General features: G+C 42.7%; 1 protein-coding gene across 1 annotated transcript in view; it reads left to right on the top strand.

The window, feature by feature from the left end:
• Window positions 1-6,311: 6,311 nt before the first annotated feature.
• Window positions 6,312-12,493, top strand: part of LOC141085905 (uroplakin-3b-like) — a 44,897-nt gene continuing 38,715 nt past the window's right edge. The window contains exon 1 of the mRNA XM_073571532.1: window positions 6,312-6,369. Coding sequence (XP_073427633.1) covers window positions 6,312-6,369 — 58 coding nt within the window. The remainder of the gene's footprint in view (window positions 6,370-12,493) is intronic.

Here is a 12,493-nt window from a genome sequence, read left to right as displayed (position 1 = left end):
GGATTGCAGACAAAGAGCAATAGATCCCACACCACACAGGGAGGACAGGTAGGGAGACAGATTTTGCGTTACACATGGAGGGCAGGCAGAAAGTGATAGATCCCACATTTACATAGAGAGGTCAGGTATAGAGTGACAGACCCTTGACTACACATGGAGGGAGGGCTAGATAATGACTGACCCCGCACTGCATGAAGTGTGAACTAGGAGTGTGTAGGCTAAGTATATAGGGACATATTTATCAATGTTTTCTAATTCTTAAGGCCCCTTTACATTTAGCGATGCACCAGCGATCCCGACAACGATATGACCCAGTCAGGATCGCTGGTGCATCTCTAAATGGTCGCTAGTGAGCTGCCACACAGGCAGATCTCACAGCGATGCAGCAGCGATACAGCGGTCGTTACTTACCTTTCAGACGCGGCTATCCTGATGTCCTCCTGTCCGCGCCCACGCGTCGCTCATCGGCGCCAGCAGGAAGCGCCCGACGAGAAATGGAGCTGCGCGATCTCGCATGATCAGCGACGGACAGCGGGGGAGCCGGTCAGAGGTAAGTATCACACATAGCGATATCGCCGCTGCGTCACCAAATCGGTGATGCTTTAGCGATATTGCTAGCGATATCGCTATGTGTAAAACCCCCTTTAGTGTAACTTAGATTAAATAGTCTAAAAATGTGACAATTTATCAACGTGGTTCATGCAGGTAGATAAACCTGTCTAATTTTAAGACTGTTTAGTGTAAGTTTACACTACCCATTATTTTACTTACTTTGTGCCAGAAAGTTGCACCAGAATATTGGTGCACTGTGTTGCAGGTTAGGGCACACTTACTTTCCAGTTGAACATGTCCATTTCCTATGAAGCCACACTCACTTGTCAGACAAGACACAAAATGTGTATAAAACACATGATACATATGGTATAAGTAATGAGAACCATTTTTGGTACAAATTTCAACAGAATCCCACATTCCAAAGACATACTGATACGGAATCTAGATTGTGAGCCCCATTGGGGACAGTGACAATAATGTCTGTAAAGCGCTGTGGAATTAATGGCGCTACATAAATGAGTAAAATAAATAAATAATTTCTGATGCATTTAGATTGATAAATATGTCTCTACAGTCTTGCCTGGGATCTGAATAACCTTACCGGACTTTTATATAAGCTATGCCTTTCAAAAATCCATTTTTGCCATAACTTGTTGCTCCCGTTCAGTCTGGGAAGTGCTCTTCCAGATTGATTTCTCTGTAAATAATATATGATTTTGCTATTAGCTGATATTATTTGATAAATCTTTTGATTTCAGATGACTAAATAAATATTTAAAGTATTCTTGTGCAAAAGAAAACAACTCTTTCAACCCCTTTCCTCCACAGACAATTTTTGATATTACACTTTTGTTTTAACTCCCCTTCATCCAAGAACCATAACTTTTTTTATTTTTACATTTTAGCAGTATTAGGGCTTGTTTTTGGCACAATTAGTTGCAGTTTTGAATGACACTGTTTTTTTTTTTATCTTATGGTGTATTGTATATCAGGGAAAAGAAATTACAATTCGGCCATTGCTGTTTTGGGGTTTGCTTTTATTACATTCATAGTTTGGTAAAAATGATCCGACAATATGATACTCTAGATCAGTATGATTGCTGCTTTACAAAACTTATATAGTGTCTATCAATTATCTAAAAAAACAGGAATTCTGGCATTTTTATTTTGTTTATAGTGCTTACCATGGGTTAAATAGTGTTATATTTTGATAGATTGGACTTTTCCAGGTACGGCAACGCCAATATGTTTTTAAATATCTTTAGTTTTAATAGATAGAAAAAAATTGAGTTTTGATTTTTTTTGTTTACTTTTTAAAAATAGTGTTTTTTGTAACTCCCCTCAGAGGACTTGAACCTGTTATCATCTGATTGCTTATTCTATATATTGCAATACAAATACCGTATATTGCAGAAGCATTCAAGGCAGATGCTGGCCCTCCGAACAGCTGTTTGAAGGGTTCTATTATCAGAAGAGACTGTGGTGCTACAGTTTGAAACCAATCAGAGAACACCAATAACTACTCAGACTGCTCTGGAAAACTGAAAGTTGAGCTATGATTGGTTGTAATGAGAAGCACTGACAGATTAATGACAGCTTTGAGAAATGAGGCCCATTGTGTTTCGTAACAGAACAGTATTGTAGAACAAAGTGAATGGGACAGCACCAAAATCATATTTCCTGTAAGCATAAAAAATATGACATACATATGTAGTCTATTGCTTTGTAAGCATTTGGGACAAAAATGTATTCACACTCTTAGCAAATAACAGTGGTAAACTCTGTTTTTTTAAGGTTCTTCCATCCATTTTTGACCTGGTGTTGCTTGCTTTTTTACTATAATTTTTTTACTCATTCATAACTTTTTTATGTTTCAGCCAGCATAACTGTATGAATTGTAGATTTGAATGAATCCATTCATTTTACCATGCAAAGTACTGAAAAACTGGAAAAAAAAGTTCCAATTCCAATTGCAGTGAAAAAAACAAAAAACTGTGTTTTGTTTTTACTGTGTTCACTGAGCGGAAAAATGAATTAGCAATATGGATCTATGTGTCAGTACAATAACAGCGGTGCTAAACTTCTAGAGCTTTTTTTATGTAAGTGGTGAAAAAAAATTCACAAATTTGTAAGAAAAAATTTGGTCCCCATTTTGAAACACGTAATGTTTTCATTTTTACATCAATGGAGCTGTGTGATTGCTTATTTTTTGCATCACGAGCTGATGGATTTTAATGATACAATTTTTCGACAAATCCGATGTTTTGATTACTTCTTATTACATGTTTTTGCTGAGTTGCTACAAAATAAAAAAAAAAAATTCTGGCATTTCAATTTCTTTTTTACTTTTGCCAAAGGGGTTTATTAATTTTATATTTTGACAGATTAGACTTTTATGGACACAGTGATACCAAATCTGATTATTTATTAATTTTTAATATTTCTTTATTTTTATTGAGAGGAAAAGGTGGTTTTATTCAAATTTTTATATTTTGGAATGAAGGACTCCCAGACCTCATGCTTTAAATGCCGCTGTCAGAGATTATTGCAGAGAAAAGGAGACACAAAAGCGCAATAGGGTCTTATCCGTGTTACAGAGAGAGATTACACTAAGAAATTTGCTCACCTGATTAGGATGAGAGAAAGCATATAGTCTGGCGGCTGCTGCAGATCCACAGGTCCTCAACGACCAGAAGAAATCATGTATTCAGGGGAATTTGTAGTTATATTCCGGTGTTATTTCCTGACGAAGGGGGCATGAGACCCCCGAAACGCGTAGAATAAACCACTGTGAATCTTTGACATCTATCTCCTGAAACGCTGTCAGAGATTGACAGATGCATTTAAGGGGTTAACAACACCACTCACTGCTGTTAAAGGCAGATGTATTGCCCATCCAGCATCAGCCAGGTAGTATGCAAGCTCAGTTCCTGAGCCAGCATGATAAATGGGGTACCAGTACATCCAATGTTGGGAAGATCTTAAATAACTTACATCCTTATGACCATTCAGTGACCTTGTCAGTCTGTCAGGTGCCATATTCTGTTTATGCATCAGAAATGTGCCTACACACAGACTCGGACTAGACTACAAGAGAACAGGAGAATCCTCTGGTGGGCCCCTGTGCAGGAGTGAGCCACCACCCTCTTACTTGGCACAATACACTTGGTTCACTGTGTACAGGAAAAGGCAGCATCTTTTTTTATTCAACAATCAACCTATTTTATTGCTATAGAAATTTGTGAATGAGGATAACGTCACACTTGCATGTAGCTGAAAAGTGGGGCCCTGGAGTTGATGTTACTGGTGGGAGCTTGGCACCCCAGTCCAACACTACCTACACAATTACAAACTGTACAATTTTAAGGTCAAATGCCCGATAAACATGCCATAGAGAAGACAAAAGTAGCTTTGCAGACATAGCCATTCTTTAAAAAAAAAACAAAACAAAAAAATTGTTTATGTAGGAAGCTGCTCATTTATTTTGTATGAGGAGTGGCCAGGCCAGGCTATACAAAAATAGTAGGTGCCACGGTGCAAAATTTAAAAAGGGTAGAATGCCATCTGTATAGATGCTGCATGCTAGATCTGTAAATGAATCTGAAGAAAACTCAAAGATAATAAGTACAAGATAAGAGACTCACACGAGTGTCTGATTTGCAATTTGCATTTTTTTAATATGTATTATTGTCCAGTTATCATTGGTTTGTGTTTGGTGTAGCTGTCTTTATCATCCATGTGTCATATGTTTTTCATGTCCACTAAAAAAAGAAAGAAAGGAAGCACATGATGGGGGTTTCACAAGCATCACCTAGAAACGGTTCCATGAAAAACGGACAGGACAAGGATGTCATATGTGTGCTGCCATTTTTTTTCTCAAACCTATTCACTTGAATGGGAGACCATGATCTGCAAATGGGATCAGGTTATTTCACCAGTCTATAGACTATAAGGTGCCCATGTGCTGTCTATGGAATGCACAGACAGCACACAGATAAAATAACACTGAAGTCTAAATAAGCCCAAATTATGTTTCCATGCCAAAAAAATCACCCAACTCAAAAAAAAAGACTACACAAACATCTGTGCATCAGAGGGACAAAAATCTGGCTGTTAGGGCAAGATGTCCAATGTAGAAGGCAGTGATCAACTCAAGAAAAGATGGCTCATAAAGATCCATGTAAATATGAGGACCCGATGTGTACCTCCTCTAATAATCCATTTCCCATTTATGCAGGTATGAGGACCTGATGTGTATCTCCATCAACAACTCATTCCCCATATATGTGGGTATGAGGACCTGATGTGTATCTCCACCAATAACCCATCTCCCATTTATGTGGGTGTGAGGATTCAATGTGTATCTTCAAGAATAATCCATTCTCCAATTATGTGGTATGAGAACCCAATGTGTATCTCCACCAATAACCCATTCCCCAATTGTGTGGGTGAGAGGACCCAATGTGCATCTCCACCAATAACAAATAACCCATTCCCCATTCATGTGGGTAAGAGGATTCAATGTGTATCTCCACCAATAACCCATTCCCCGTTCATCTGGTTATGAGGACCGAATGTGTATCTCCACAAATAACTCATTCATGTGGGTTATGTCTCATGAGCATCAGCTTGGGATTGGAGTCTGACATTTGGTCCAGTATGCACGTTTTATGTGTCTTTAAACTGTTTGTAGAGTTTTGTCTAAAGACTTACATTACTTTACATTTTACATGTTCAGCCATGATATGTATTTGTCTATCCTCTGCCATTGGAAAAAAATGTCACATGTTTTTGAATTTTTATAATACACACCAATAAACAAGACTACTTAAAGAATGATTCAATGATGATAGCCTTGCTTTTTTGTAACATAGTAAGGCTGAAGGAAGATTTTAAGTCCATCTAGTTCAACCCATATCCTATACTAACTTGCCCTAACATGTTGATCCAGAGGAAGGCAAAAAAAACCCATGTGGCAAACAGCAAGCTTCACATTGGGGAAAAAAATTCCTTCCCGACTCCACATACGGCAATCAGACTAGCTCCCTGGATCAATGCAATATTAAGGAAACTAGTGTATATACCCTGTAATATTAAACTTTTCAAGAAAGGCATCCAGACCCTTCTTAAAGTTTAGTAGGGATTCACTCATTACAACATCATATGGCAGAGAGTTCCATAGTCTCACTGCTCTTACAGTAAAGAATCCACGTCTGTGAGTATGCTTAAACCTTCTTTCCTCCAGACGTAGAGGATGCCCCCTTGTCCCCGTCACAGGTCTAAGAGTAAAAAGATCATTAGAAAGGTCTTTGTATTGTCCCCGCATATATTTATACATTGTAATAAGATCACCCCTAAGCCTTCGATTTTCCAAACTAAATAACCCCAAGTGTAATAACCAATCTTGGTATTGTAAACCCCCCAGTTCCCTAATAACCTTGGTCGCTCTTCTCTGCACCCGCTCCAGTTCAGCTATGTCTTTCTTATACACCGGAGACCAGAACTGTACGCAGTATTCTAGGTGTGGTCGCACTAGTGACTTATATAGAGGTAAAATTATGTTCTCCTCATGAGCATCTATGCCTCTTTTAATGCATCCCATTATTTTATATGCCTTTGCAGCAGCTGCCTGACACTGGACACTAAATGTGAGTTTGTCATCCACCCATACACCCAGGTCTTTTTCACTGACAGTTTTGCCCAGTGTTTTACAATTAAGCACATAATTATACATCTTGTTCGTTCTACCCAAGTGCATGACCTTACATTTATCCCTATTAAAGCTCATTTGCCATTTATCAGCCCAAGCTTCTAGTTTACATAAATCCTCATGTAATATAAAATTGTCCTCTTCTGTATTGATTACCCTGCAGAGTTTAGTGTCATCTGCAAATATTGAAATTCTACTCTCTATGCCCCCTATAAGGACATTAATAAATATGTTAAAAAGAAGCGGGCCCAATACTGACCCCTGTGGTACCCCACTGCTAACCGTGACCCAGTCCGAGTGTGCTCCATTAATAACCACCCTTTGTTTCCTATCCCTGAGCCAGCTCTTAACCGACTTACACATATTTTCCCCTATCCCCATTGTTCTCATTTTTTCAACCTTTTGTGTGGCACCATATCAAAAGCCTTTGAAAAGTCCATGTACACCACGTCCACTGCATTCCCTTGGTCCAGTCCGGAACTTACCTCTTCATAAAAGCTTATCAGATTAGTCTGACAGGAACGGTCCCTTGTAAACCCATGTTAATACTGGGTCATGAGGTTATTCTTCTCCAGATACTCCAGTATAGTATCTCTTAGAAAACCCTCCAGGATTTTACCCACAGTTGAGGTTAAACGTACTGACCTATAATTTTCAAGTTCAGTTTTTGTCCCCTTTTTGAATATTGGCACCACATTTGCTATACACCAGTCATGTGGTACAGACCCTGTTGTTATGGAATCTTTAAAGATTAAAAATAATGGTCTATCTATGACTGTACTTAATTCCTGCAGTACTCGGGGGTGTATCCCATCCAGGCCCAGGGATTTGTCAATTTTAGTGATTTTTAGACGCCGCCGTACTTCCTGCTGGGTTAAGCAGGTGACATTTAATGGAGAATTTTTATCACTGATCATGTTATCTGTCATGGGATTTTCTTGTGTAAATACTGTTGAAAAAAAGTCATTTAGCATATTGGCTTTTTCCTCATCCTCATCCACCATTTCACCCAGACTATTTTTAAGGGGACCAACACTATCATTTTTTAGTTTCTTACTATTTATGAAGTTAAAGAACATTTTGGGATTATTTTTACTTTCTCTGGCAATGAGTCTCTCGGTCTCAATCTTTGCTGTCTTGATTTGCTTTTTACAGAATTTATTTAATCTTCTGTATTTATTTAATGCCTCATCACTACCTACTTGCTTTAATTCTCTAAATGCTTTATTTTTGTCACTTATTGCGCCCCTTACAGCTCTATTTAGCCATAGTGTTGTTACATGGTACTTTTTCTTTCTGGTTCTGCCTGTGAACTTCAAACCATGCAAACTTCCATCTAATTCCATGTGTTTGGCTTAGTCAAAAACTGCATGTGTGATTCCAGCCTCATGGAAAAACATAATATGGAAAACTTCAACTTATTAAATCAATAACTAAAGATACAGAATTAGAAGTCTTGTAGGCCTTAATGGGCATATGCAACAAGCAGAGTTGTTTTTGAGGTTATGTTATCTGTATGATCGTAAGAGGAAAAACATTCATCCTAGTTGAGGTGTAACAGAGGTCTGGTACCAGAAAATTCGCAATAACTGACATTGATACTAGATGAATAATAGTAAAGATATGCATTTAGTTCCTCGCTGTGACATCCCTCTCTATAAATGCCTTGGCTGCAGCTACCAGGCATTGGTAGCTATCAATTCTATGTCCACTATGTCCCAATCTTTTAGGCTATCATTTTTCATAAGATAGTTTACTTGGGCTGTGGGTCTGTTTACTTGGACTCCCACTGATTCTAAGAATGGACTCTATAGCAACCTATATGAATGGAGGTTGAAATGTTCAGATCTGGAGATCCTCCTTGCCTGAGTATTTTGTTGCTGTTGGCTCCTGAGCTTCTGCCTGTTTCTTCTGGACTCCTGGCTGCTGCTGCTGCTGCTGCTTGTTATTCAGTGCTTTACCTCTCCATGTTCTGCTGCCTTCAGTCCTCTGTGCTGCTCCTTGATCCTGACCGGGATTACCTATTGTCTGGACTTTTGGTGTGGAGTTACTCGCCTCTGAAACTGCTGTGGTCAGTAAGACATTCTGACACCATTATTTTTTCCTGGACTGCATGATAAATAATAATTAAAAGAAATATTAAGCACTTTATAGTATGGAGCACTATTATGCACTTTATCTACATTGCTGGTTATATATTTTATTTTTTTATTAATTCTAAATCATATATATTATTTTGTATGTATATTGGATGTATATGTATTTTTATAAATTAATATATTCAATGTATTCAGTATATTTAAATTTTGCATTTAATGGGGAGTTTTTTCTAACTATGATAGTAATGTATACACACTGTGCATGTCAAGGATAGCAAGACTGGACCCTCTGGGTCACGATACTGAGATCCCTGGAGCGAGCTGGCCAGGTGGTACTGACCCCTATACAGGGACCGTTAGGAGCAGGCCCGAAGGAGTCGGATACCGCGACAGCTGATGCCAAGACGGGCGGCTCAAGAGAGGAAGAAAACTAGACTGGGTATCAGGAGAAACCGGAGTCAGGAGTGACCGGAGTCAGGAGTGACCAGAGTCAGGAGCGACCGGAGTCAGGAGTGACTAGAGTCAGGAGTAACCGGAGTCAAGAGTGACTAGAATGGGGCCAGAGTACCGTACAGGAAGGCACACAATAATCAGGTGCCTCCAAGAAGGAGGAACCGCCTGATATACCCCGCGCTGGCACCCGATTGGAGATCACCCCACTGAGAAGGTGCTGAAGGGGTTAAGAGGGGATGTGAGCGCGCGCCCGCGACCTAAGGCGCATACCTGGAGGCAGAGCAGGACGGAAGCAGGAGGGAGGAGAGAGACCATGTTGGAGTCCCCGGGCGGCAGGATGGGAGGCAGGAGGCGCGGCGCGGCGCGGGCAAGGTGAGCAGAGGACCGGGGAAAGCTAGTGGCAGTAGCGGCAGAGGCGGGCACTGGTATGGGAGCCGTCGTGATAGCAGACTTTGGCATGACAGTACCCCCCCTTATGTCTCCTCCTCTTGAGCTTGGTCAAGAATCTGTTTAGAATGTGAGGAGCATCAACATTTTCTCGAGGTTCCCAAGACCTCTCCTCAGGACCGAACCCTTTCCAATCAATAAGGAAGTGGGTCTTTCCCCTAATCTTCTTCATGGCCAGAATATCTCTCACTTCAAAAACGTCATCGGCCCCTACAGACTGTGGAACAACGGGAGGCGCAGAACAATATTGATTAAGGATGACCGGTTTCAAGAGCGAGACATGGAAGGTGTTAGGGACCCGGAGTGAAGCAGGCAGCCTCAATTTATAGGCCACATTGTTGATGCATCCAAGAATCTCAACGGGACCGATGTGCTGGGGGCCCAGCTTATAGGAAGGGATTTTCAAGCAGATTTGCTTGGTTGACAGCCAGACTTTGTCCCCTGGACGGTATGGTGGGAGATCCCGCCTCCTCTTATCAGCATGTCTTTTCATCCGGGCTGCGGCTAGTATGAGAGCCTCCTTGGTCTTCCTCCAGACTTGAGAAAACTCTTGGGAGAGGACATCGGTATCGGGTACGCCAGAGCATGAAGATACTGGAAGAGGTACTCCAGGGTTCTGACCCGAGACCACAAAAAACGGGGACTTGGTGGTAGACTCATTGGAATGGTTATGGGCGAACTCAGCCCAAGGAAGAAGATCGACCCAGTTGTCTTGATGGGCGTTAGAAAAGTTCCGCAGGTAGGAGGTCAACACCTGGTTAACTCGTTCGACTTGCCCGTTGGTCTGTGGGTGATAAGCGGAAGAGAAATCCAGAGATATGCCCAAAAGTTTACAAAGCGCTCTCCAGAAGCGGGAGGTAAATTGTACCCCGCGGTCAGACACAATCCGCTGAGGAAGCCCGTGCAATCTGAAGATCTGATGAATGAAGGTCTTTGCCAGTTCAGGAGCCGTGGGCAAGCCAGGTAACAGAACAAAATGGGCCATTTTGGAAAACCGATCGACTACGACCAGGATGGTCGTGCAACCGGAAGAGCGGGGTAAATCAGTAACAAAATCCATGACGATATGTTGACAAGGAGTTTCGGGGACAGGCAACGGATGAAGGAGGCCGGAGGGCAACCTTCTAGGTACCTTGTTCCTGGCAAAAATTGAGCAAGAAGCCACGAAGTGCAACACATCTTAGCGCAGAGACGGCCACCAGTAATAACAGGAAACCAGAGCAAGAGTCTCCTTGGCGACTACATGTCCAGCAATTTTGGAGGAGTGACCCCAGAGTAGTATTTCTACCTTTTTGCCTCGCGGGACGAAGGTCTTGCCAGGCGGCATGATACAAAGACTCACGGGAGCTACCGTGATGAACCGGGCAGGATCGATAACATGTAACGGAGCCTCCTTCACTTCGGGTGACAGCAGAGACCAGGAGAGTGCATTTGCTTTGGTATTTTTTTCACCGGGTCGAAAGTGGAGCTCGAAATCGAAGCGAGAGAAATACAATGACCACCAGGCTTGTCTGGAGTTGAGTCTTTGAGCCGACTGGAGGTAGGCCAGGTTTTTGTCGTCAGTGAATATTATGAAAGGATGGACAGCCCCTTCCAGAAGAAAACGCCACTCCTCCAGCGCCATCTTGCCAGCAATTCTCGATCCCCAATAGTGTAGCTACAGTCAGCAGGAGAAAATGACTTGGAGAAGAACCCGCACGGAGCCAAGCACCCAGTAGACATCTTTTGGGAGAGGATCGCTCCAGCCCCTCTAAGACGAACGGCTTGCTGACCTCTGGCCGATGCAAAACTGGAGCTATGGTAAAGGCCCGCTTCAGGGCGAGAAATGCGTCCTCAGCTTCTGGAGGCCAAATGTTCGGTCTTGCTCCCTTCTGGGTAAGGGCAACAATAGGCTTGGTTAACGATGATAAGTGAGGGACGAATTGCCTATATTAATTTGCGAAGCCCAAGAATCGCTGGATGGCTTTCACTCCGACAGGTTGCGGCCATTTGAGCACCGCGGACAATTTCTCAGGGTCCATTCGCAACCCTGAGTCCGTGATAATATACCCCAAGAAGGGTAGGGAGGTCTGTTGAAATAGGTATTTCTCTATCTTGGCGTAGTCGATTCTCCCGCAGACGTTGCAAGACCAGGCGAACACTCCTCCTGTGAGAGGACAGGTCTGGTGAAAAGATCAGGATGTCATCTAGATATACCACGAGGCACGAGTACAGAAGATCCTGGAAGACTTCGTTAACGAATTCCTGTAAGACCGCTGGGGCGCTACAAAACCCAAAGGGCATGACCAAATATTCATAATGGCCGTCCGCGTGTTGAAAGTGGTCTTCCACTCATCTCCGGCACGTATTCGGACCAAATTATAGGCCCCTCATAGCTTGGTAAAGATCCGAGCCCCACGCAGGTGGTCAAAAAGTGCAGGAATAAGTGGTAGAGGGTATCTATTCTTGACCGTGATGTTATTTAAACCTCGATAGTCAATGCAAGGGCGAAGGGATCCATCCTTCTTCCGAACAAAGAAAAACCCAGCCCCTGATGAGGAAGACGATTTCCGGATAAAACCCCTGGCTGAGTTCTCCCGGATGTACTCCGTCATGGCTGAGGTTTCTGTAGGCGACAGCGGGTAGATTCTACCCCTGGGAGGAGTAGCTCCAGGAATTAGCTCAAATGGGCAATTGTAGGCCCGATGCAGGGGAAGGGTCTCAGCCTCCTTCTTTTCGAAGACATCCGCAAACGAATGATAGGCCACGGGAAGCCCAGGAAGGTCCGTGGGTACTTGGTGCAGACTGGTACGGGTAACAGGCAGAAGACATCGTTCTTGGCAAGAGTGACCCCAGCGAAGGACTTCCCCAGAGCGCCAAGCTAGGACTGGCTCATGGGACCTGAGCCAGGGCAGGCCAAGGAGCAGAGCGTGAGACAAATTAGGCAAAACATAAAAAGCTATTCTCTCCTGATGTAGGGCTCCGATTTGCATCTCCAGCTCGAGAGTGACCGTGGTGATGGGGACAGGTAACGGTTTGCCATCCACAGAGGTGATCCCACGCAGTTCTTCAAGGGTGACAACTGGGATCTGGAACTTGTCAACTTCTTCCAACCGAATGAAGTTGCCTGCCGCACCCGAGTCCACATACGCCTCCACGGATCTACGCTCCCGACTTAGAAGAATTAATGCTGAGATATTAAGGGGTAGAGAGGAAACAGAGTCACCTAGGGAGGCCTCTCTTAGCAGGC

This window comes from Dendrobates tinctorius, unplaced genomic scaffold (assembly GCF_039654945.1).
Source record: "Dendrobates tinctorius isolate UK_male_01 unplaced genomic scaffold, ASM3965494v1 ptg000007l, whole genome shotgun sequence".
In the NCBI taxonomy this organism is placed as follows: Eukaryota; Metazoa; Chordata; class Amphibia; order Anura; family Dendrobatidae; genus Dendrobates; species Dendrobates tinctorius.
Note: the sequence above shows the minus strand (reverse complement) of the source record. Positions and strands in the feature narration are given on the sequence as shown.